Genomic DNA, 26,848 nt, shown 5'->3' with positions numbered 1-26,848 from the left:
ACATTCCTCCCCCGACCCGGTGCCTTTTTTTCCTCTCCATCCTGCGGCAGCATTCCTTGCTCCACTCCTCTCCAGCCTTGGAGCCAGACGGTGTTGCTAAGGAATTATTCTGGCTTGGAAGAGTTTGAACACTGTGTGATCGCTCAATGTGACTGCTGAAACCCTGACAGGGTACGACAGTGGTTACTCAAAGAAGGAAAATTGCATTTGTTGGAGACTGAGGGGGAGTCTTTTCCTTCCTCTAAGCTCTGCTCCAAACCCACTTCTGAGAAACTGCTCATGCTGCTTTTCCAGCTGGAAAGGACTATTATTTTGGGGCACTAAAATAGGATTTTTTCAAAAGCTTCTGGCACCAGCCCAGCTCTGCTTTTGCTGGAGTCAGTGCTGAGTACATACAATTAAGTAATTAGGCTGCCGCACCTCTGTGCAATGGGTCTGCAGTAGGGCTCTGCTCAGCAGCCCTCTGCTCCCACTCCCAACCCAGGCCAAGCAATTGGGCTTGGAGGTGGAACTGCTCATTTACCACGATGTGACTTGGGGGCTCAGCCCTTCCCTCGGTCACTTCGGGGCAGGCAAGAGTCATTTTGCAGCGCCTTGGTTGCTCTTGCCCCTGCGCACCCTCCCCATCCCTGTACTGCCTGCCTCTGAGTGAATGCCTCTTCCTCCTGAACCAAGAGAGCTCACAGATTCCAAATCTTTTTCTTTACAGTTGCCTTCTCTCTTATAAATAAATAAAGCACTATGGAAAGACTGCATATGCAGAATCAGATACATTTCAGTGACTTTGGTGCCTCAACTGTTCTTGTACAGCACACTCAGCTCCTGTGTCATTATGCTCTGGCTGTATTGGTATGAGTGCTGCCCTGGTCTCCACTGGTAAAGCACCCATGGATTCTGCACAATCCCACCAGGATGGCCGGCTTACAAGCTTGTTAGTCCCAGCCATTTTACTGTTAGTTCCTCAGTGGGGTGCAAGGACACCAAGTTCTGCCTCAGCCCCCTGTGTACAGGACCCTGCACATAGGTGGAGTCTGACAGATTCATCTGCCACAAATCCTTTTACAAGGAAATACCTTTTTTTAATCCCTTCAGTTTGCAGAAATGTACGGAGAGCTCACTTTGAAACAAAACTCCAAGAGATGTGTATGCACTGCCATAGTTCAGCATTTTGCAATCTTCAGTTATCTTCAGAGTAACTGTGAACTGGGTACAACAGGGAGCTGTCTGTGAGGAGGCACTAAGGAGGAGTGAGATCAGAGTTCAGGCACCAGGGAAGCGAGGTGTGCAAGAAATGTGTGTGAGGACCTCTGGGGTTACCCCTGGCCATTAGGGAAGAGGCCAGCTCTGATACAGGGTTTCTCAAGTCCCAGCCTAGTGCATTTCTCACATCCTTTCACACCGTCCTTCCCATACTTACTCAGAAGAGAAATCCAGTAAGTCATGCTCATCTAATTATGAATAGAAAACATTACCATATGGCTGGTGGCAGCTGACTAAAAGTTTTGTAGCTTTCGGTTTCTAAATAGAGATAAGAGAAGTACCTAACAGAGGTTTGCATCAAGTAAAACTTTTGAATTCATGTAGCAATTCTTTGCTCAGTTCCAGAAACCGGTTTACTGTTGATAAAGGAGGTTTTCAGGCTTCAGTATGGCAAAAATGTAACGTCACTTCTGTATGATGTGGAATCAGAGCATCCTTCTACTATAATGCATCTGTTCTAGAACTTTTTTTAACCACAAGGACCATACTTCTTAGCTTAAAGAAAAATCTTGTGTTTTTAGCTCACCTTGCACAGCTCCAATATAATGTGTGATTACTGCAATCCATAATACCAGATTAGAGTTAGCACTGCTGTTCAACAGCCTCTGCACCTCTGTGGGGAGGCAGGGTGGGAGGGGACAATACCTTGGCTCACAGTATTTGTATATGTACTGAGCTACAGTCTGCAGAACACACTTAACACACAGGAATGGCTTGTGTTGCTCTCTGACATTCAGAGATGAATTCAATATATTTCTCAACTAACTTATATTTTTGTCCTAATGAAAATAATAACCTTTCACAAGACCTTCAGACAGGAGTTTCTGCTTACTTTGTGTGCATGACCTCAGCAACACAGATGACTAAAGCAAATATCATGCTCTACTCTTTTCTCCTACCAGCTCTTTCCCATTTCTCCTGGCACCTGCCCCAGTACGCACCACTGATGGGAGTGGTCCATCTCCGAATCAATGTAGAGGTATCCCGCTGATTTTGCTCCAGAGACTGGTACCTTTATCTGCAAATGTAAAAGCATGTTGTAGAATCAGCAAAGCGCATTATGAAACGGACATTTACTCCTTCTAGTCAAAGATAAAAATCTTTTTAACTTAAACTACAGTTATTTTTTTACTGTATTTCAGAGTTTGACTAAGCTATTCTAACAGCTAACATGCATGTGGCTACAGAAGTATGTCTGCTCCGCCATGCATTAATCTCTCTCTGCCAAAAGAATGTACTCTGTTACAGCTGCAATCCCCAGGGAAAACCACTTGCTCTCTGAAATATTTATGAGCAAACACCTTTCCTTACCAGAATGCATGCTCATCCAGAGGTGACCTGCACTGTTAGAACTTCCTATAACTGTAACAAGCCTGTAGGTTGAGATTCTCTGCATATCAATCCTTTAATACACACTGAGGCAAGGAGATGTTCAATGATTTTTTTTTTCAGTGTCATAAATTCTATCACTCATCTGTTTAACAAACAAAGCTGGAACTGCAGCAGTGACCATGGCCAATTGCACTGGGTCTAATAATAACAGAATAAAAGAAATGTTTCAGGTGTAGCATTTCTGGCGGTGATGCAATCACACAGAGAAAATGCCAGGTGTTCGCCAACAGACCCAGGAGCTGGGAATGTTGTGGAGTCAGTAAATTGACCTGTGGTATAATGATGATTAACCAGTTTATTTCATGAGAACATGAATACTTAGAGCATGAAAAAGTAGAGAAGAAAGTTGGTGATTTGTGTCTTGGGTGAGGTCAGTGCAAGGCAGGGTTTGACTTCACCCTGAGTCACCCAAGCGACCAGCATTCTTAAACAGTGACACATGAAAACACCCGTGGGAAAGGTTATCTTTCTTTCAGTCAGTATATGAGATTGTGTGGCGTTTTGCATGCTCTTTTTTCCTTAGATATGTTTCCTGCTGGAATCTAAAAAAGATAGGAAATGTTTTGGTCCAGGGTATCATGTAAGTGCAGCCTGGCTGAAGTGAAACGGAAAGTAATTTTATGCGAGTTGGTTAAAAATTGGGTTTTATCTTACCCTGATAGCCACTCTCCTCACTGTACCATCTGCCCCATTTCTTAATGTCCTTGCTTGGTCCCTGGCATTCATAACTGCTCACCAGTAGAACCAAATTATTCCAATGTGATGAGTTACCCTAGTGAAGAACCTGGAGAGGTTGCCAGGCACACTTTGTGTTACTAGCAAAACAAGTGAAGGGCAGCCAGTCCTGGATTAAGGGGTAAAAACACTGATGGAAAGTACTCTTGAGGCATCAATGCTGAGTGGAAGTGGACTTGTGTTTGCAGGGTTTGCCTAGGCCCAGCCCTTGGCTGATACAAGGCAGATTTCAGCACTCAGCACAGCATTCTCCAGTCATTGAGTAACCTTCACACTCAGGCTGGGCAGCTGTTCTTCATGACACAAGCTTACAGGTGCTCTTAAAAGCCCCACCATTTTTGCTGTACCAGAGCATAGCCCGTAAGAGGTTGTAAAACTGCTCTGAACAAAGTTTTAAAAACTAGCAGGGTACATATCTGGGGGAGAAAGGGAGGCAGATGTGGTGGCATTCCGTGGTGGGCCCATATAGCACAACATGAAATGCTGCTCTTGCTGCTTCTAGGCCAATAGATTTATGCTCTGGAAATCCATTCCTCTTCCAGATCAACTGGTATCCTACCCTACTGCCTTCCAGTGCCCCCAGGTGACTCATGACCTGCTGAAAATCCCCTGGCTGATCTCTCATCATGTGACATCCCAAGAAGCCAGCCTGTGACACCGCCTGCCCAGCATTACCCGTGCTCTTTCTGTGTCCACACGATTGCTCCCATCTGTCAGTCGGATGTTGTGAACCTTAAGAGGGGGGGCACCCAGGGCTTCCAGGGCATCAGGATTGCTGCTCAGATGCTCCAAAGCTTGCTGGTAATACTGGGTCCTGGTAAAACTTTCTAGGTGAGAGAAACAGGGTAGTGAGCAGACTTCATTTGAAATCAAAAGTCAAGTTTAAAAAAAAAAAGGACATTTTCTTCAGACTACCACACCCTCTCTGCAATACAGTCCAAAACTATTAATTAGGAGAAATTTGGCTGAAGGAGGAAACACACCCTTACATCAGAGAAGCAAATGTTATTCAGCTCATTTAAGTGGAGAGGGCTCTAAAAATAGCCCATTCCATTCTGATATATAGTTCAGTTTACGGCTGTGTCTTCCCACTTTTCATGCATTTGTAGATTATCTAAAAGGAATAAAAAACAGGAAAAAAAAGGCATAAGGATGAGTATCTGAAATGTTCTGATAGTAATTAAATATTTATTTTTTATTAGAGGTACATAAAATACTTTAAGAATGGAGAATATTTTGCAGACATTGAGACAGGAACTGCTGCTGCTGTGGAACTTGCTGTGGTCTTGGTACAGCTTTCCAAGTGGCAGCCATGAAGCTGAAACTCTACTGACAGATGCATTAGAAGGGAGGCATGAAGAAGCACCACTCAAGTTACTGGTCAAGCAGCCACAATAGCACCATAGATAGATGCAGCATTGGCACATAGAGGATGACTGCAGCAAACTGCTATTAATAATGTCTGGTTGCTCTGTATGGCCGTGAAATGCTGTACCATGCTTGCCAATGGACAGGGCAGAGCTCAGGGGCTGGACACTTCCTGACCCTCCTTATGGAGACGGAGACTTGCTTATTAACAGTTTTAAGTCTGTCTTGCTAGGGTTTCTAGATCAGTATAACTTCACTCTTTTGACATCAAGAAGGGCATAGTTAAGGGTGTGCAGTTGTGTAAATCCTGCTCTGGCAACTTTGCCTTCACCCTTCAAAGGGTTTAAAACAAGGCGTAAGGTTTGTTTCTTGGTCTCTTGCCTGTCACTATCAATCTTGGTATGAGGCAGAAGGATGATGCCCCATCTCCCTAATTAGAGGCATCCCCTGTGAGCAGGCAGCATCCAGTTGGCATAGAAACAACTCTGCTAGGCTGTGGCCTGTGTTGATCCTCCTCGGTCCCCCTGGTACATCCTAAGGAGCTCCAACCAAAGGGGTTGTGGCATGCCAGCCCTTTAGTACCTATAAATAATGGCAAACAGCTACCCAGACCACGTTAAAAGTATTGTTGTGTCCAAAAGTATGTATGCAGGTTGGAGGAGAAATGGATTCTAATTTTCTGGTGCTCTTTCTCAGCTGTTCCTTGTAAAGGCCTCATGTGTGAAACATTAAATGCCCAACTAGTCCATTTGTCCACACATCTTTTGGTAGGAGACCTGAAAGCATGCTGGAGTTAGCTGAGCAGACTGCTTCCACAAGAAGGGTGTGGAGGTGATGAGAGTAAGTAGAAATAGGATTACCTGAGTATTTGTACAAGCTTGCACAGAGACCACGTGCATACAAATTTCCCTTCAGCCTGAAGGAAGGGAAGGGAAGCAATCATCTCCCACTGCTCCCACCACTTACAGAGGCCACACGCTCCTCACAAATCCAAGTATGGGCCAGTTCTGTGCACTAAGCAGAAGCAACTGGGATAGCCTCAGGCACGGCCCAAGGGGGGAAGGATCTCAGTGTGGCTCCTGTGTCTGTTTAGAGGATAGAGAAGGACACACCTGGCTGCAGAAAGTGTTCTTTCAGCAGCCTGGCTAGCTTGCCACTGAGTTATCAGGCAGCTTCTCAGTGGCCACTGAAATTGCAAGAGAACCAGAAGTAGCCATTGCAATGTGCCACATGACTGCTCAGCCAAGGGATGCAGGGAACCAACCCTCCGACTTGTCGTGCAGCACAGGGGGTGAACTACTCCATGAAATTTCTAGATAACAGTGCTGAAGCTGAAAATCAAAAAATGCTAATGCCCTTGTTAAAGCCAAACTCAATATTTTGAAGTGTAAGGATCATCTTTCTGTCATGGACTCCAGAGCTTGGGGGAATAAACTGCCTAAAATTAAAGCCTGCTTTCCAGCCTTGTCTGATTTGTTATTAATATGTGTAAAATGTAGGAGAGGTTTCAGAGCTTATCTGAGAGCTTGAGAAACAGGCTTGGCTACACTTTTTTTCTGGCAGCATCCTCTGGTATCAGGGTAGGTGAAAAGCAACAGCATTTGATAGCACCAACAAAGGAGAGGCATGGGGCCAAGAAGCCTATGGCACCCCCTGAGAGAGAGGCAAAGCCTATTTCTGCTCTGATGCTAAATATCTAAAAGCAGTTTTGGAAAAAATAAACATCTATAATTTGGACCAATAACATGGATTCTTGGCCAAAGACACATAGCAACTAGAGATACCTATAAACACCAGCATCACCTGTCTAGCTTTTCTCTTTGCCCTGGTCTTCTCATTGCTGACTGCTCTTATCTGTACTTCATTCAGGAGAAACTCATGATTTCTTAGCACCTCACAGGTGTGTTGTGTTTAAGGGCCAGCACCACACAGAGGTTTGCAGATAAAACTGCTAGACTTCAACACCTTCTCACAGATGGTCCTCTTTTACTGCCCAGTTACAAAATCTCAGTTAAGAAATGAAACCTGTGTTACCGCCTAAGCTTTCACTTCACCATCACCCTCAGGAAACCTTCAAAACCCAGATTTTCTTCTGACCACACCAGCCTGCTCTCTATGTAATATCTGCCTCTGGAAAAGCATGCAGCAGCACTTGGGAGAGCAAAAACCCTGGGGATGAAAAAAAATGGTGCCCACAGAGGCCCCCCCAGATGCTCAGCCACACTTCCCTTAACTTCATCTGTTTTCCACAACTTGCATGCTGCTGTTTTCCCCACTACACAAAAGCCAGTGAAAGGGATAGAGGAGAAATAAGGTTGCTAACAACACCAAGACTTACTTTGCATAAGATTATACATCACAATGCATCCCCCGCCACTGAACAGTCCCATGAAAACAGCCATTTGCTGCAGTTTTCTTAGAGAAGCTGGCATTTTTCCTCCCTGAAAAGAAAAAGAGAAGACATTCGTTGCAAAGGAAGAAAGCCAAAGGGTTACTTCCCTCCTCCTCCTCCTCTTTCCTAAAAGCCCTTTCCAACCAGGCCTGAATGAAAGCGCAGTGCATAGGCATCGAGCTCTTGCTTGCTGGGGCCCCACAGTGTGCCCAGAAGGAAGAGTGGTGAGAACACAGCAAACTGGAAACCCAGCTGGGTTGAATGTGTTTATTCAACTTCTTTTAGTGATGCCACCACTTCGCTAATTGCTGAGAAGAAAATGACCTCCCTGGTGTGGCCGGGGGCCAGTGCAGTGGCATTGTGGCGGGGGCTGCCGGTGCCCGTGTGTTTGCTCGCACACTGCGAGCATTCAGGCTCCGGGGGCCGGATTTCTCTCGAGTAAACTCCTCTAAAGTAAACACTCTCGTGGCAGGGATGGATCTGGCCTGGAGTGGTAAGGGACAGAGCCAAGCCAGCATGGTGCCAGCAAAGATAATGGAGCCAGGGTGTGTGTCTTCTGTTGTGTCAATTTTTTTCCCAAGCTGTGGATAAACAGGAAGTCTCTTGCAAGCTGTTTTTCTTCCTTCCTGTACTCCCCCCAGTCCAAACTTGCCCTTTTAATGAGTCACAGTTTTGACATTTGAATGCATGACCCAGCAGAATAAGAAATACTTCCATAGTTTGAGTAAGAGGGGGACTGAAGAGCCTGAGCTAATGCTCCTGCCCACAGCAGGTTAGTAGGAGTCAAGCTGAGTTGTCAGTGGAGCCATAACACTTTGCTTTAGGCTGCGGCAAGATAGGACTTGAACAAGCATCTCAGTATTGGCATATGCTCTTGAATCTCTTGGAGCTGGGATGGGAGGGAGGAATGCTCTTGACAGCAATTTTAAAAAAACATAGCAAAAACCTGTTCTTTTTCAATGGGCACATAGGCATATGAATAACTGAGGGAGCTGTATGGGACCTTTAATCCCAAAGGCTTCACACCCCAATATTTGTCACACGATGGTGTGGCTTAAGTGCTACACTCAATGAGAGCTGATTAATAAACCAAGGCCCAAAGCAGTTACAGAAATGTGACCTGGGCAAGGCCATTTGAACTCTGCTGTGGAAACCACCTCTAGCATCCGTCAGGTATGTGTTAGTCAGGCATTGTTCAGCTGACAACCAGAGTTTAGTGAGGGTGGAGAGACAAGTGTCAGGACTTCCCATCATGGCCAGGTCAGGGCGACATGGGCAGCCTCCCTCTGTTCACCACTCTGCTGACATGCCCTTTTACTGACACTTGCATGCTCTAAACTGAGGGAAACTCAGATGTCTCAAGGAAGTAGTCACAGCACCAAGCCTGTCAGAATTCAAGAAGAGTCTGGAAAATGCTCTTGGGCACCTGGTGTGATTCTTGGGGTGTTCTGTGCAAGGACAGGTATTAGACTCTACAGTCCTTGTGGGTCCCTTTCAATTCAGCATATTCTGTGATTCTACAAAACTGTGAATGCAAGTCAGGTATAAATTTCATCTCCTGCCCTGTTGGCACTAGAACTCAGTTGTAATGCATGCTATTCCTAGGTTGAATGCTTTCCTTGTTAACTAGTTTCCCTGATTTTTAAGAACCCTTAGTACTTAAGTTTACTATTTAAATTACTACAGATTTGTGGATGGCTAGTAGTGATAGCAACTCAGAGAGGCATGTGCATGTTATGTTTATTTTATCCCCCAAAATGCCTAAACTGTACCATTAGTATAGTCAGCTATCATCTCACTCCTGACCTGTTTCTCTGATGAGTTTTTTCTTCTTCATTTCCCCTGGGGAGCTTGAATGGCATGAGAAGTTACAGCAGAGGAAATGTACATGTGTGGTTTTACAGAGAAACAGTGGTAGTCATTTCACAAGGACAGTGAGAACTTTCTGCTCGCCTGCTTGTGCTTGCAACTTTCCTTAAATTCCCGCAAAATCTGATTAATAACCAGGTTTCTTATAAGATTCATCTGGTCAGAAGGAGGATCTGACACCACCACCACATAACAGGCATGGGGAAAAAAACCCCATGGTAAATCCAGAGAGAGGATCAGATGTAATAGCTTGTGACCTGAGGCATTTGTTTTTGTCCCTTTCAAAGCTGTGGCTAGGCAAAATTTGCTTTCTGTGATTAAATTCAGGGTAATTGAATGCAAACGTCTGGGGGTAGGGGGTGCTGCTGGCAGTTTGCTTATGGGTGGGAAGACAGGGAGCTCTTCTACCAGTGAGAAGGTTTTGACTGAGGTTCAGGGGAGCTGCCTAGTAAAAAGCGGAAATTAGAGGCTCTGCAACTTGCTGTCAGTGGTTTGAGGTTTGCTAGGTCTCACAGTCTGCTCACACCCAAACAAGGGAGAGGGATGGAAAGTAAGAAAAGCTAAGTGCTGTTCTGTCACATGCTCACACACACGCTCATCACCACCTCCGCTCCAATGTTGCAGTGCAGAGATGGTGCCATCTGGCAAGGAAGTTTGGCAGCTGAGACATGCTGATCCCATTAAGCACTGCTGCCCCATGCAGCATGCCTGGCTACTCCTGATGTGCTGCCCCTGTCCACAGCTATCGTCTGTTGCTGCTTCTGCTGAGGCAAAGATGTAGAGAGCTCAGGTGCACCCAAGTTGCGCATCAAGGTCCTCATCACAGTAACAGGTAGAAGTCTCCATTGCTCGTTTTCAGTCACAGTTGGAAGTCCATGGGCTGGACCACCCCATCCCTGTCTAGCCCTTGATGCTCTGCTCCCACTTGTTTCTCACCTGTTTTCCCAAGCCAGTCCTATGACAGCACACTGTGGGAAAAGGTTTAGAGCTATACACTTTAACAAGCCTCTCAAGAGTGCAAACCTTCTCATTGATCCCACAATTCCTTTCCAGTCTCCAAAACCAAGGACAGAAATGTCCTTGGATCCCAGAGCATCCCTCACAGGCAGGCTGCTGCTTCCCTTCCCTGCCATCCCGGTCCCTTGTGGAATGGATGCTTGCATATTGCAGCCGTGAGCATCCTTTGGCACACAACCGCTGATGACTTCTGAATGGTGACAGCTTGTGGAAGACCAAAATGTAGTATGGATCTGTTGTCTGTAAGGACTTGCCAGTGGGATTTCTGTCCCATGACCAACTGTGTTTGCTGCTCCATCGGCTGCTCTGCTGAAGTGCCTTGGGAGTGGCTCACTAAGGAAGAGAAGCAGAGGCATGCCCAGAGGCGTACCTCCTGTCCTGAGCTTTTCTGAACATGACTTACACCTTGCAAACTGTAGAGGCTCTTACCGGGAAGGACCAAACCCCCTGCACTTCATTTGCCACAAAGGGAGGAACTGTAAGTATTTGAGAGAATTTTATAGACACAACATGCAATTGCCTCCTAAGGAGGAAGTTCATGCTGCTATCTGTGGTGATCTCCCCTAAGAACCTGTTATACCACTAAAAAGGTATGCATGTCAGTTGGTGGAAAAACAGACTTTTATCACAGCTGGTAATTAAAAAAAGCAGTTTCCAAGCTATGCTGTTCTGCAAAGACACCTTTTCCTCCATGTTATTTGCAGTGGTAACAAAGATTAAGTGGAGATTAGCACGCACAAAACCACTGAACCTACAGTTACCAAAAGAAGAGACGATAAATCGTTATAAGCAGTGTTCTCAAAAAATAACTATTAAAGAGCAGAGCACTCAAATAACAGTGATGTTCACTTTGTGCCTTGAAAACAGCAGGATATGGAGGAGAAGGCTTGACTTTGAAGCTAAGTGGGACTCAGGCTGTTAACAAGATTTAACAAATTCCCAGGGTCACATGTGAAATGGTGGTTTACTGCAACAATAAAGGCTGTTTTTAATTAGACTTTGTTTTCTCCACAGAGGATCTTCTAAAAATAGGCTGGCTTAAGAGAGTCTCCCTTATTTTGGCAAATTGGGTTTTCTGCTTGGTCTCTGAAATTTGTGTGGCAGAGGCTGGTCTCAAGCACCTCCACCACAGGCAGGTAGTGGAGAAGAAGGGCATTTTCACCAAGCACAAACATTCATTTTATTTTCCCTGGAATTGACCAAGGGAGCTGGGGCTGCAGGTTGCATGGGGAAAGCATTTCCTGCTCCTTCTCCTTGTCCTTCTCTTCCTCCTGGTGCTACCAAGTTTCACCAGCACCTCCAGCCTCTGGGTGCTACCACAGACCAAACAGCAAACAATAATATTGCTCTGAAATGAGAGAAGCAACTTGATCCATGCAAACTCAGTGAGATCACTGCTGCCTATCTTGATCTGGGCCATTGCCCACCTGGCCAGGACAATATAGTGCCAGGCCACCAATGTAAGCAGCTGGGAGCCTTTAAACCACCTTGAACCACTGCTGTCCTGAGGTGTTGGAATGATACACTAAATAGCTGCAGCAAAAGACTACTACTAAATTAAATTAAAATTTATCAATAGACCTGAACACAGACCTGAGCATCTAACTTCAAGGCTAGAATAGTTGCTGACCCTTCTGCAATGGAACTCTCCCTTGGGCTGGTGGGTTTTTAATTGGCCCTAGGCACAGCTTTTCAGCAAACCACCCAGAAAGTCACAGGAGATGAGGGGAATGTCAGGCAAACCACACACAAGCACACACTTGTATTTCACATTCTTGCTTTCTTGCCCATCCATTGATCTTCTAAGATCCATAAGGCAGGCATCTGGGTGTAAGCCAATTTCTACACTAATCACTTGCTAGGACAACATTTTAGAGACATCTTTTTTACACTCACTGTTTACAACATACCTTCATCATTAGTACTCTCACCAAAAACAGGACAGTACAGCAGAAGTGTTCTGACAGGATTTCAGCACATTATTTTCCCCTTTTTTCATGGAAATAGCCTCAACATATTATTTATGAGATGTAACAGCACAAATTTTGCCCCTTGCCATCATGTTCAGAAACATCAAAAACTTTGCATGTATAGAGTGCCTTCACCAAGACCTCAGAAACTTGTAGTAAACAAATTTGCTTAATTCACAGTCAAACCAAAGTAGGATTAATACTTTTTTCTTCTTTTTTTTCCCCCTCAGTGATTCTTCAGATGTACTGAAAACACGTATTTTGGCATTTAGGGGGGTGAACCACCTTTCTAGACAGTTTTGAAATAGTCTCTTCCAGGATCTCTTTGTGGATCAATTCCTAGACATGCATACCTTGCCCTGATGAGAATGCTTTGAAGGGGCCACTCTACATATGAGAAAGACTACTGGCAAGAAAGCCAAGAAACAGTGTTAAGTTTATTTTCTGCCTTTGCTACTAGCCAATTAACATGGAAAGGGAAAGTAGTCAATAAAGCGATTAAGAACTCTAAACATCCACCTCACTCATGCAGTTGTACCACTTCTCCTACAGCACACAGTACAAAGCAGTTGGCCTTCTCAGCACAAAATTTGCATGGTGCCTTCAGATATCTTAAGTTTCATTTCATTTTTCTCCTCTCTTGGGCACTCTTATTTTCATGTTTCTACTCTATTTACAGAATAGAATTTCTGTTCTGCTGTCACAGACAACTTCCCTTTATGCTCTTAAACTGCACTCTCTCATCCGGTGGCCTCACCTGCACTGCATTTCTCTTCCTCCTGCCCACCCACTTTCTGCCCTCTTCCCAGCAGAATATTGCACCACCAGCTTGGTGCTGAGCAGACAGCAGTAGTGGGGCCACCACCACTATCATCCAAGGCATCCTATTGTCTCCTGCTGTCCCTCAGTTTATCCCTCTGTGAATAGAACCTGTCTTCCTAACTGCAGGTGACAAAGGCAGATTCCAAAATCCATTTTTGATTTTCTCTAAAGTGGGAAGATGCTACAGCCTAGTTTGTTCAGTCTCTTTGAAGGCCAGACCCCTGTGCCAGCAGCTCAAAAGCCTGCTCCAGATTACGCTCCAACACAACTAGAGCTGCCTGTACTTTGTACTGAAATACAAGGGATATATCGCAGAAATAAGGCACGACCAGGGCGTATTATTAGAGAACCAGGATAATTATACCTACAGTGTGACCCCTTTTTGCTGCTATTGGAGGATGGCATTATAGGTTAATGCCTAATAATCTGTCATTAACATCCCTAATTGTATGTTTCTGTAATTGGACACCAAGGAGGGGGAAGAAGGTGTGAATGTTCACCTTTTGCATTTTAGAGGTGAATTGCAAAGGATTTAAGAATAAGAATTCATAAGTAGGGTAAATTTAAAAGTTGCATCCAAGGTGCAAGAAGAAAAGATCACTGGTGTTTATGGGTTTAACAGTGAGTGGTTTGCCTGAGAAAGCTCTGGGACAGCTTCTTGGCTTCCTTGCTGCTGGGAGTGAGGTCATGAGTGCTGCAATCCAAGGTTCAAAAGAATTGCTCTGTGCTGTACCTGTGCCTCCCCATGGCCTGTGTCACAGGCCATCTTCCAAATGAGCATGTTAAAACAAAAGAATCACATAAAGAAACAGCAAATAGAGTCCTTTGACTGTCTTGTGCTGTCATGATGAGAGGGAACAGCACTCTGTGCTTAGCAGAAATGGACTGTCAAGCCAGTGAGGCTTTAATAGTGTGATGTGTGTTTTCCATATATAATTTCCTAGAATAGGTTACTGAACCTGCATGGTAAGAGACCAAGGAAGAGTACAGAATCATTTCTCATTGAAAGATCCAAGAGTTTGCAGTTCTTTCCATGAAATGGTAACTACTTATCTTTCTTGGCAGTTTGTGGGCATTTATCTATGTCCAATACACTCATTATGCTGAAGACACTGACAAATTCTCAAAGCCAAAACCAATGACCAATCAGCTTTAAGTCAACTTACTAAATCCTGAGATGTGGGAAAAAATAAAAAAACACCGGAAATCTGTGATAACCTTCTTGTAAAAAGGTTACCTTTACCTTGTGAAAAGAAAAATGGTCTCAGAAGTTCACAGAATGCAGAAGTTCCCAGTACTGCAGATGTCATTGCGCTAAGAACTCTGTGGCTAGCACAGGTTTTTCCCATGAGAAGTTTTCTTGTGTTTTGTAAATAAAGATAAAGTTTGAATGTTGTTGGAACAGTGTCCCAGAACTTGGGCAGTGCAGGCCTGGCCAATCAGGCCTGGGGGAAGGCTTCTGACTGACCAATCTGGGTGACTTTTGAGAACTCTATATATGTGATGAAATCAAAACAATAAAGGTCATTCCTTCTTGCCACTGAAAACTGATGCATTCATTACTCTGCTAGCTGCTCAACAGTGACAGAACTCTATGTGGCTATGTTAAAAGTTAGTTCCAACCTCAAAGTTTACAGTCTCTAACTCCAACCCTGATAAAGCTTATGCTTGCCTGTGGTCTTACTAACTTCAGTAATATCATCCACATGCACACATTAAACAGGCATACAGTAGACAGTGACCTAAAGGAACTGAATACCAGGGGAGGCAGTCACAGGGAAAAAATGTTTAAAGCAGGAATATAGTGTAAATCATATGAAGCTTGCTCCCTTGTCTGCCTCTGGAAATGAAGGGGTAAACAACATGGTCTGCTCTGCTGTGATCAGCACACAGCCTGATTTACAAAGCTTTTCAAAATATCAGCGGAGCTGGGAAAGTTTGCAGTCCTGTGCCCAAACACCTTGCTGATCTAATGCTTTTTGTTATATTTTACAGCAATATTACATCATTTCAACAGTATTATATTACAGCACTACATACTTTTGGCACTTCACAAACACCCTGCTCTTAATCTTACTTCCTACTGAAAACCAGAACTAAAACGAATGGTACCCCAATTCCCTCCAGATCCTTAGATGGGGTAAGTTTATTTCAAGTACCCATCTTTGTATATTCCAAGAAGGGCACCTTCTTCAGAAAAGAAGGACCCTACCCTTCTGAAAGTCAAGTCCCTTTTAAATATATCAGATCAACACTTACAGCCTAGGGCTTTAGAGAAAACTAATTACTTTCGAACATCTTGGACACCTGGATCATTTCCAGAAGTTGGTCCTTGCCTGTATGAGCAGAACTGGTTCAGTATCAGCTAAATCTGTTAACACAAATTAGGACCTGGGGAAAAGCTAACCTCAAAGACTCGTGACTTTTTAATAAGCACTGGAGACCAAAAACAGCACACGACCAACAGGGATTCTGACCTAGAAACATTCTATTATCAGAAAGACAAAAAAGGGAAAAAATAATTATGATGGGAACCATTAAAAATAAAAGAAAGAAAAGAAGTTCCCAGAGTACTAGAAGGTTTCTGTTCAGAGAGACCCAACATGTTAACTTGTGCACAGAGCTGTGCAAGATGAAGAGTGCAAAAGGGCAAAGGAAGCGACAGAACCTGCCACACTGCATGTGCAGCATCTGGAGTCAGACCTTTGACTTCATCTGGGGAGTAGCTACCGCTTTATCCATCCACCCTTGGAAAAAGCAAAACATGTACTGGATGCTCACAAGACAGTTGGACATGAATCAGATTCCCTTCCAAAAATGAGTCAGGACAAGAGGAATTTCAGAGAACAGCTGATTGCAATCCAAATTTTCCTCCTCAAAATATGTGTGGGAAAGATTTTAAGTAATAAATCTTTCTTTGTTTAATAATTTGAATGTGATTCACTAAATCTTTGGTCCTTCAATAGCTCCTGTTAGGGAAGGCAGGGATTTTATTTTCCATTTTGCAGAGCTGTGGCAGAAAAACACAGAACAACTTCACAGGAAGCCAGTGCCAGGTCAGGCACTTGATTCCCAGAGATCTAGGCTGTTCCCTGTTCCCTGCCCATTCCCTCTCTTAGGCTAAAACATACCACACTAGACAGATTCAGCACAACTCCAGGGCTGTTTCCTACAGCAAACCTACCTTTAGATATATGATGACAAGATTTCCATATGGAGCTACAGCATAGGGCTTTGTCCAACAAGGAGGTATGACAGTCCAAGAAGTGGACAAAAGCACAGACCACACCTTTATGTACCATTGATGGGTGAGATTTTTCAAAATGTTATGTGCTTTGTGTGTGCTCAATGTGTGACACCTTTACAGGATCGCTGTCTTCTAAAAGATCTTCGAAAATTCAGCATCAGCTTTATGGCATTTTCAAGACACATCCTCACTAGGAGCTTTCAAACAGGGCAGCTAACAACATACATTATTTCCTCAGAAAACAGCAATCTTCAAATACTTTTTTCTGGGGCTTGTTGATTAAATGCTAGATTACCAAGGGCTCAGTGAAATTTAACAAATGTGGCATATCTGAGTCGCATAGGTGGGCTCTGATCCATTTCTGTTTGCTTATGTTTTGTTTTCCCATCACGTATTACTCAGCTCTCAGTGGTGAGAATTAGGAAAAATGATGGATAGCATCATTTTCATACAATGTTACTCCCAAGGACCTCTGCTTACAGAGAAAAAGCCTCTGCTTAGTGTTACCTCCAGCCTATCCGTGGCTTTTGCAGTTCATATGATACCAGCACAAACAAAGCAGCTGACAGTGCTCCCAGGTTTCACAAGCAGCTCGGGAACTGACTCACTGTATCGTGGTGGCTAAAACTATAAACTTTGAGTGTCTCAATTCACACATGCAAAAATAAGTAACTGAACACTTCCTGGTTCCTACTTTGCTGGAGGATATCAATATTTAATGGCTGCAAAGTGCTCTGACAGCTTGAGATGTAATTTTACTTTGGCATGAATTTACCCATGTGTGGTACACTCATGTTAAAAGGCATGACAATGTGTTCCAGACTAAAAAAGAAAAAGAAATATTTTGCAGACTGGCACAGGGCATGTCGTAGGACCAGCAGAATAATTATAGCAGCTGCAGTTGGCACTTATTAGAAAATTAAAGAAGCTGTTAACAGGTCATTAATAATCTGTGACTACCTGCCTTAATAGTACTCTTCAGTCGACAGGCATGAAGGTGAGGGGGTGGAGGAAACGGTCACACCTTCTCCTAAGCCACTGTAGAAGACCGATACCCTTATTTTTCATCACTTTGTAATCTGCTTGTTTACTTCCCTCCTGGTGTCTCTTCCCACTGGCTCATCTCTCGCTGCTGACTCTCACACCAAAGGACTGCAAAGCTCTTGGCCAGGGAAGCCACCTGCAACAGCCAGTCCCACGGGAAAGGCAGGCCTCTCTGCAGTGTCCCAGCCTGGTAGCTGCCTCCCTGCTGTTCAGAGCTGCCTCTAAACACTCCTGAGTCTGTGCTCCTACTAAAATAAAAGATTATTTTGTCTGTAAGGTATCCCTGTCCATTTACAGCACTCTAGGACTTGTTCTCTTGTGTCTTGGTCCTTGCCGCCCTTGTGTAGGCAGATGGCTGGAGGAGGAGGGAAAAGCAACTTGTTTCCCTGCTTCTTCAGACAAACACATGCTCTCCAGAGCAGACAGATGCCTTAAAGTCAGATCCAGGGCATCAATTCATCTTTTGGGTTCAGCTGTAGAGTATAAAGCATTTGCTGGCTCTGGTCTAATGCTTTTTGACATTGTCAGGCCCCCTTCAGTGAACTACTGCCTTGTAACCAACTTGACAGCAAGTATTGTTTTACATTTATTAATACTGTACACGTTATCTTCAAACTGACAGGTTCCAAGGCCAGGCATCAGCTGTGCTCAGCCCTGACTTAACAAAAAATAAAAATTCAGACAACAGCATAGACCTCCTGCTGCTAGTAAATAAATAAATAAATAAATAAAAGCATGCCTTCACCATGCTGTGAAGGTTTTAGGCCACATGGTTTTAGGCCATTGGAAATGGTTTTTTCCTTTCAATCTCAATTTTGCAGTATTCTTTTCTTTTATTGGGGGTCTTAAAATATGAAGTACCCTCTTCCCTTCACCCTCCTCTTTTGGCTTCGTTAGAAAAGGCATTAGGGGCATTTTTCCTGAGTCTTCTTTCAATTTAGTCATTGCTCTCTCATTTGAATGCAAATCTATATTCCAGAAACTTGAATCTACATAGAAGTTAATTAACTTCAGGAACTGTTTTTCCTCTCCTCTCCACTTTTTTTTCTACTAAAGCCACTATAATTTTATATTATTTTTAAAATGTTCAGCTTAACAGGTTATGTTTACTCAGTCAATAAGCTGATGATGCCCATGACAGGACCAGAAGTGTTTGGTTAGCAGCAGGGAGGAAAAAAAATCAATAACTGCAAGCATTTGGCAGCTTTGTGGGCAGGAAATAATTTGTATTCTCTGGTTTAAATCAATGACCTTCTTTTCTTTGCTGTTCCAACAGGAAATTATAAACTCTGTGAACAACTATCTGCATAGTGCCTTCTGCAGTACACTTGTATATATGCCTTGGAAAAACAATATGTTAACCCCAGCAGTGCTTCTCTGAGGCCCCCATCAGAGAAACCCAGGCACTTTAGCATAGAGCATTGCAGCAGGCACTTGTATTTATTAGAAGCAGAAATAGTCTAGAGAAAGATGTGAGAAGAGCTCCTTCTCCACTTCCAACAGCACCAGCAAAAGATGAAGGCATTATTATTTGATAACAGGGTTGTCTACTGCAGAGTATGAAAAAAAAAGCCTTCCTTGTAACTTGGCGAGATGTTGTATTTTCAGTATGACAGACAGAAACTTACTACTTCTACATTAAAGCTGCATTTGCACTTTTGTATCTTGTTTGTCAGGGTTACCTTAATGTACCAGGTATGATATGAAAGTGCTGCATTTTTGCTTGAATTCAGCATTACAAAGTTCATGTTTTTGAGTTTCAGCCTCCTCTGTGCCGTCCTTTTGCAAAATTCACTTAAGGAGGAAAAAGAAATTGCTGCCTTGTCTTGCCATGCTCGTGGGAAGCTGCACCAGGAGGGTGATGACCCAAGAAAAGGAAGTGTTGAACCTAGCACCAAACTTGCCTTCCAACTTTTTCTGCTGCCCTACACTGCATTAAGTCCAGTTCAGATATTTTTTAAGATGTAGAAGGGCTGGCATTCAAGAAGACAAGCTAGTCACAGGAGATGGTGGAGGTGTGTGACCCTTTTTACTTTGTGTTTTCCAGTAAGAACTCAGTGCAGCCCCAAAGTCTGGGATTCTTGCCTAGGACCAGAGCTAAGTGTTGCAGCAACTGGCACTCTAAAGCTCCTGGACCTAAGCATCCCTTGATGTGCTTATCTTCATCCTGTGCAGGAGAATGATATTGTAAATTAGTCTGGAAAACATGATTATAGTACCAGAAACTACCAAGGTCTCAGTTGTCTGCACTGAAATTAAACGTCATAAAATTCAGGCATCCAGATTTCTCTGCTTTGCTTTTGTACATAAGTCCTTTCACAGCAGTTCTCAGCATTCCTCCTGTACTCCCAAAGCCACTGGCACAAAGCTGAAGTCATCAAGTGACACTTGATGTATATTTATTAGTTACATCACAGTTCCCTCTCTGAAAACAACAGGATGGGAATGTTTGTCAGAGTGATTGAAGTGGAAGTAATATCTAATTCTTGCTCTCCTGCTTTGTTTCTAGGTATTTGCCAGATGTAAAATTGCCTATCCTGACCCTACAGGCATTCCCCTCCTTCCCACTGCAAGTTCTGTGTGCTTATTGGGGTCTCTTCCAGAGCTCCTAGCTGCTGGAGCACCCTTTGCATTTCTGTAATTTGCTGCTCCTGATTGAAGGGAGCCAACCAAAAAAATGAGCTGCCTCCCTTTCTCACTGACAAGAGACCAAAGCAGCATCACAGTATCACAGAAGGGCTGAGGTTAGAAGGGATCTCTGGAGGTCACTTCGTCCAGTATCCCTGCTCAAACATGGTTGCCTACAGCTGGTCATCTAGGATGATGTCCAGACAGCTTTTGAGTATCTTCAATGGAGACTCCACAACCTCCATGGGCAATCTGTGCCAGCTCTTTGTCAACCTCACAATGAAGAAATGTTTCCTGATGTTCAGACTGCATCTCCTGTGTTTCAGTTTGTGCCCATCACCTCTGGTCCCATCCCTGGGCACTGCTGGACAGAGCCTGGCTCCATCTTCTTCACATTGTCCCTTCACATTTTCACATACACTGATGACGTCCTGCTTGCACCTCCTCTACTCTGAATAATTCCAGAAAGCAGAGGGATAAATCAAAGGATGAATTGGGTAGGTATTGCTCAATTCACTTTCTACTGAGATGGTCAAAAGCAAATATTCCTTTCTTTCCCTGTTTTTCTACTTTCCTTTCTTCTTCATGCATACATCTTCTAATTGTCATTCTGTCATCTTTTCCCATCAAATACTATGTACCTGGAATCTTTTTATATCACAACAAGAAATTTTTAATCTGGAAAGGCATGCAAATAGAATAGCTCATGTGAGAAATATGAACTGGTTTGGTTAGTTTTAGGCTTTGGACTGATTTATGACTGATTTATGCTTCCATATGAATAAAACTTAATCAGAAACTGTGGAGTGATACTGCTGTATATACAAAGAGGAGAGCTGCTCCTGCTACACATGGGAATGTATAGGCCATAATCTGATTCTTCTGAGGTTGTGAAAGGCGTGCTAAGTGACTAATTCATCTCACTAATATCTCACAAGCCACTTTCATAATGGGAAAAATTACCTCCCTAGATAATTTGGTTTTTAACAACTTCTCACAGTTGTTATTCTCCTAAGGGTGTATATTTTTCACTATGCAAAAAACCGGCATGGAATAAAAATGCTGATAAACAAAAAAACTGCATTTAGCTTCAAAACAGAAGTTTGTAGGTTGTTGGTTTTTTTAATATGTATAAGCTATGGGCTTTGAGATTTTTGCTCAAAACCACATGTTTCATGTGGCCTCAGGAAAACAAAAGGGAAAATATATTTTCTGGAGAAAATAAACTAGATTACACTGCAGGAAAAGGAGGTTTAGTGCTGCAATGCTCAAGACTGCTCAGATGGAAATTCAGCTACAGAACCCTGTACTGAATTTAGGACATGGATTTTCTGATTGTCTCTGTTCTTGCATTGCACTTAAATGTACTGTTGTATTCCTACTGAATTGAATGAGATTTGCTGTAGAAGTAAAAAGCAAGATTTTTTCTCTTTTGAGTTTAAAACCGGGTAATGACTTTGCTGACTTCAATAGAACAATTATTGATTTATACCACTATAAGCAGGGGCAAAGTCAGATTAGGAATGTATCTCAAAGTGACAGTGTTCAGACGCATATTTAATCTTCGTTAAATGAAGCATTTGCAATAAAATGCACTATTCACTGCTCTTACTGTTCTCTCATGCATTGTGAAACTGTTTGTGGTAGTTTCTTTTAATCTTTATAAATTTAGTAATGAGGACCCACAGTGTCCAAAATGTTACTCTCCTTCGATGATGTCTCTTCAGTGTAAACACAGTCCCACCTCCAAAATGGCAGAACTGGATGACAGAGCTAAAATTTACCAGTTTGGCTCCTCTGCCCAAGTCTGGCACAGATGAGGAGCAATACTTCTGCTGTCCTGGATATCTGGATCCATTAGACACACCCTCAAGTGTCTCATTTGTTCTTTTCCTTTTATGTTGGCCATTCCTTTCTAACAGGCCAGTCTCCTCCACCCAAGACAAGCAGCTAGGAAAGTAAATGGTTGAAAAGGCTTGGAAGCTCCTATAGGCATGGGATTTTCCCCTGGGCATGTTTTGTCTGGGCTGTTTTAAGATGCAAAGGTCTTACTGGAAGAAAGAACTGGCCCTACAAGGTCTGGATACCTTGCTGAGAGATGAATACTAGTTAGCATACATAATATCCAGTACTGGTGGGGAAAGTAAGAAGAAATCAGTCATTTTGAGCTTATGCAACAAGCTGCACTCCTCTGACTGTATTTTGCCCAAAATCTGCTTGTTAACCATGATGCAGTATGTGCCATATGTGCTTTAAGGGACTAAGAGCCTAAGCCAGTTTACTGGTGAAAGCAACAACTTTCTCATTAAATGTTAATGGCAATATTTTGATAAGTCCTGGGGTTCTGGGAGGGAGGTAAGTCCTTCCTTCAATAACTAGCAGTTACAGATGCAGCAAGTGTTAATAACCTCACAGGAAGCAAACTAGGAAGGCATACATTCCATCACCCAGAAAATGGATCTCATGTAGCTTTTCAAGGGACTGTTCACACTTTAAACCAAAAATGTGATTGATTTTTAATATGGAGACTTGGGCTTTTTGCAGCACCCAAAGCTGCAGTCCCACAGTGTTGTTTCCCATTTCTCTCAGACCTGATGTTTAATGTGCTCACTGCCATACAATTTAAAGCTTAAATTGTCATCTGGTTGAGAAGTGGAGAGGTGCAGAAATTCAAACAGGAGCAGCAACCATTCTCAGACTTTTAGCAACTATGCTCAAATGTCAAAAGAATAAACATAAGAAATCATGAGAAATTTAAATAGCTTTGTATCTGACATGAGCTTTTCAAGCCACAAGTGGATTTTCATAGGGAAACAAGAGTATGCATGCAGGTTATGTTGGAATGGAAAAGGGCTTCATATGTGAGTGTGGCATGAGAGTTTCATCAAATGTTGGCCTAAAGGCTCACTGGAGCCTGGATTTCTTCTCTATGTCAAACGAGAGCAGCCAGCTGCTCCTACCTCATCACTGTTGCCATCAAGTCTTAGCTGGGGGAAACGTTCTGTTGAATGGAGCCCAGAAAATTACAGGGAAAACCCAAACTGAGGCTTCCAAATGGTTTCTTTATCTTTACAGATACAGTAACCTCAAGAGATACTTTAGGGATACTGTATCCCAGATGAAGGGATAGGGTTGTGGTTTTGGTTTTTTGGTTTGTTTTCTTTTTGGTTTTTTTTGAAAGGTTACTTTTTAAAGGTCTCTTTGGGTATACAGTAACCTTTCTGGAGACTGTGTCTTTAGGAATAGTGAGTTGTTACTTTGATCACTAACAAGTCTGATGCTTAGATTTTTTATCTGAGTGAAAAAAAAGCTAGACTGCCACTTACTCTCTTAAGTAACCAGTCAGATGTCTGCTGCACTTTACATTTTAGGAAGTAAAATGAAGCTGCACGAACACATCTTAAAACCTTTTTCATAGCTAAGAAGCATGGTAGTGGCAGGGCTTTCCCAGTGGATCCACTGCAGTTTTCCAGCCTCAGCACTGCTATAACTTAGGAAGCTCTTGAAATGTAGCCCAACTTCAGTACAGCACCAGGGTGTACTAACAAGTCATCATTTATGGTAGTTTTATTACAACAGGGAGACATCTGGCAATATTAGTGTCCTCTACACAGCATTGTGCTCTAGTGATTTTCCCCCGGCTTCATTTCAAGCAGTTGCATGATAAGCTGATAATGATATTTTAAACTCAGTCATGCTATGGATGCAGGCTTGACTTACCGTATTTGGATTCAAGGTCAGTATCTATGGCTTGATTTTCAGGCAGCTGAGGAAGCAGGGAGTGTTACTTGTCCTATAAAGCACTCAGCATTAACCACAGGCTTTTTGGTGCCGCTCCTCCAAAACTGCAGTTCAAGATTGCTATCACTCAGCCCCAAACTGGCTAAAAAGCTCTCCCGACAGCTCTTATCCAGACTCCACCTAAAACAAAAGAGAAAACTCAGGAGTGGGTATGTATCAGAGACGGGAGAAGAATATTCAAACATTCCTAAGGATTCAACATGGTCACTCAACCCCCCATTCCAAGACATATAGCAGTGGTAGTCCTACTGCCTTAGTTTTCCTTATAACCAATTTGTAGTAAAGAGAGAAGTCGGTACATGGTATTTTGAGATGACAGTAGTGCCATCAATGACACTAAGGATCTCCGGCAGCTTTCTCCAGCCTTATTCATAAAAACCTTATGAAAATAACCACACACTCTTTTGCATGAAAGCATGCCTGCTGGCTGCCTGAATGGTGCTAACAGTATTTGTAAAAAGGAGGTAACAGACCGTGTATGTCAGCCCTGTAACTACATATAATTTTCATAATAGACATTCCAACTATACAGTTCTTCCCCTGTAATGATGAATAAATCCACAATAGTTCATGAGCTGGGACTTCTTGTTTGGCCATAAAAAAGGTTATCCAACTTTTATGAACTAACCTAACTGAAAATGGCATTTCCAATGGCACTTTGTGTGAATCAGTCTCTGCACATGTAGTATTTTGCTCTATAATTACCAGGAGGAACAAAGTAGAGGAACCAGTGATTTTTAAGATGAAACATTTCAGTCTGCAACCAAGACCTTTAAATTTGCAAGTTGTGTGAGAAGTGAAATAAGAACACTTGATATCCTCCACATCTGTGCCTTTTGGAGTCTCCAAGGCTGACAGAGCATAGTTCCCTGCAGCCTTACCCCTGCCGAGAAGATCCAGACATTCTCCAGTATCCAGTCATGTGCTGACACAAAATTCTAGTATTTTCATTATCTCAAAGAGCCTGTGTGTCTCTGTCAGGTCTGTTATAACAAGGAGGGAGGTTCCCAAACTTTATAAATACAGATGTTGACACGCACTGAACACGTGTTGAGAACAGTCATTTATGTAGGAAATCAGGCTGAAATATGAGCAAGTCAGTCAATAAAAAGCTGGGCAATTCTCAAGACAGCTGTTAAAAAACTTGATAAACATTGGCCAAAGTCTATGAATGGGACTGAGCACTTGCTACAGAACTGCGTACCATGGCATCCCAACAGCAGCCTCTTGAGTACTGCCAGCCTGCAGGAGTTAATCTTACAGTATCTCCAAGAACAGCCTCAATAGAAATGAGACTTTCATTCAGTGGTCACTCAGCCTTAATTAAAAGAACACTTTTCAATTAAAAGAACACTTTTCAATTAAACTTCAATGACATCTTCTGAAAACAAGTTTTACACCTACTATATTTCTTTTGGACAAAACAGTCTGCTCAGCTGTATTCCCAGTTGTACACTTTGTTTCTCCCAGCTTGCTGGCATCCACAGCTATTTAGAAAGAAACTTAGTTATGTCAACTCCTGGATTTTCTACAGTACATATTACATCACCTTTCCTGAGAAACTTGTCTGAGCAGATCCCTTTTCTTACTTTCTTGTTTCATAATCTCCTTCACATTCCTCTTTCAATATTTGTTGTTCTCTCTGTGGAAGCTCAGTTGCTGGCATTTTAAGGAAAGGTTACATAGCAAAAGGGTCACTAATAGAGTTTTTTCTCGCTATCTCATACCCCTGGATAGACACTCCGTGTGTGTGGCACCTTTAGAGAAATGTTTAGAGAAAGGTCTTCCTTAAGAAAAACTTACAGCATTCGCTGCCAGTTTCAGAACAAGAAAATAAATTTGGAGCATAAATTACCTTGGCCATTTTAATTCTAAAGGTGAAGAAGTAAGGAGGAGAAAGAGCAAGAGACAAAACCAAACAAGGACACCAAATTATCCTGTGGCGCAAGTAAAAAGCCAAATCCCTAAATTTTATGCTCATCCCTGGTACTTGGGTGACTGTGCTTCTGATCAATTTGCTCTTGTGCCTCTGCTTACTTCTTGTGGAGTCTTGATCCTTATGAAATGGCCTTGGAAATCAACAGTCATACATCTTTCAAAGTGCCCTCCCCATAAAGATGTACCAAATGAAGTATGGTCCGGAGACAGCTGAAGGTGTTGGGAGCCTGCCCAATTCAGGTCCAAAGCCTTCATAGTAGGCATGGTAAGAACAAAGTATGTTAAGTCTGGGGACAAGATTTGGAATAAGCTGGGAATGAAGCATAGGGGAAAAAAAAGATAAACTTTTCCAGCCTTAGGGGTATAAACTTGGGTGGCTTAATGCACATGCTCACCAGTGGGAATACATGCACACACACACACACGTGTGAGCTGGCTGCTTGCTGTTGACTGAGGAAGGCTTACATGCAGTCCCTCACTGCAGCACGGCGTGTGTACAGTGGACATGTACAGCTTGTTGGAGGGCTTCAGCTCAAAAACATGATAAGGATGCTTAGTTTGGCTACTGCTAAGTGGCTCAACATGAAGTTGGGAGGTATCTTTTATTCAAATGCAGCTCTTTCTTCTAAAAACAGTGGCTCCCTATGACCTTCTTGAGTAGTTTGAGTTTTTCTATACAAACAATGGAGAAGGAAATCTAATTTCCAGTCTAGGAAAGGAAACACAGCTAAATGAACATTTTTAGCAAGGGCAAGCATATTATCTTTGCCTGTTTGAGAACCCACTGAGTTCAACAAAATCTTCTCATTAGCTGAAGCAGTCTTTATTACACTCCACTTGAATTATCTGTTTAGGATTAAATATTTCTTGAAAGACACACTTCTTTTAATACCAAAGCACTTTCCATTCCATTTGCTTCAATTTAGCATAATGCTGAATGATCTGAACGATCATGTTTAACACCCTGCATCCTCTAGAAGTGCTTTCTGGACTTATGTTTTTTAAGAGATCTCTGAAAAATCAGCAGAAAAAAAACCACAAGCAAGCTATTTTCAGCAAGTAGGCATAAATTTAGTACAAATAGGCCCTCATCTTTACTGGAAAATGTTTAAAGAGGTCATAAAAACAAACAAACAAAACAATTCAAAACCAAAACCAGCAAAATCATCTAACAATTAGCTTAATCCTTCTAGGATCAGGAGTCTGGACAGATAACTAAAGCAATGGATAGTAAAATAGCCAAGCACTGGGTACCAAGTTAATGTATCAGCACGCTTTTGATGGTATATAAACAATACTAAAAGAACAGGGAAATTAATAAAGCAGAAGACAATACTTCATTTACTGTTCTGCTGGAATTACTTC

The 26,848-nt window shown here is 42.8% G+C and overlaps 1 protein-coding gene and 1 long non-coding RNA gene across 8 annotated transcripts in view; one reads left to right on the top strand and one right to left on the bottom strand.

Annotated features, from left to right (window-relative positions):
• Window positions 1–26,848, bottom strand: part of COA1 (cytochrome c oxidase assembly factor 1) — a 61,438-nt gene that overhangs the window by 9,350 nt on the left and 25,240 nt on the right. The window contains exons 3-7 of one of the 7 annotated variants that reach the window (XM_085051555.1): window positions 23,465–23,665; window positions 7,094–7,196; window positions 4,063–4,214; window positions 2,202–2,278; window positions 1,119–1,237 (exon numbers count right to left, since the gene is read on the bottom strand). In XM_085051555.1, the coding sequence (XP_084907681.1) occupies window positions 1,119–1,237; window positions 2,202–2,278; window positions 4,063–4,214; window positions 7,094–7,187 (442 nt within the window). In that variant the 5' untranslated portion in view covers window positions 7,188–7,196; window positions 23,465–23,665. Of the gene's footprint in view, window positions 1–1,118; window positions 1,238–2,201; window positions 2,279–4,062; window positions 4,215–7,093; window positions 7,197–7,291; window positions 7,429–7,471; window positions 7,646–23,464; window positions 23,666–26,848 lie in introns of those variants that run through there. The other 6 variants (XM_085051553.1, XM_085051556.1, XM_085051557.1 and 3 more) reach the window with 6 other exon arrangements.
• Window positions 10,181–21,351, top strand: LOC146441365 (uncharacterized). Its single transcript, XR_014849868.1, has 3 exons — window positions 10,181–10,511; window positions 17,739–17,823; window positions 19,626–21,351. It is a non-coding gene; the product is annotated as an uncharacterized LOC146441365 (long non-coding RNA).

The sequence above is a fragment of the Lichenostomus cassidix genome, chromosome 2 (assembly GCF_008360975.1).
Source record: "Lichenostomus cassidix isolate B80296 chromosome 2, HeHo_3.0, whole genome shotgun sequence".
Lineage (NCBI taxonomy): Eukaryota > Metazoa > Chordata > Aves > Passeriformes > Meliphagidae > Lichenostomus > Lichenostomus cassidix.
Note: the sequence above shows the minus strand (reverse complement) of the source record. Positions and strands in the feature narration are given on the sequence as shown.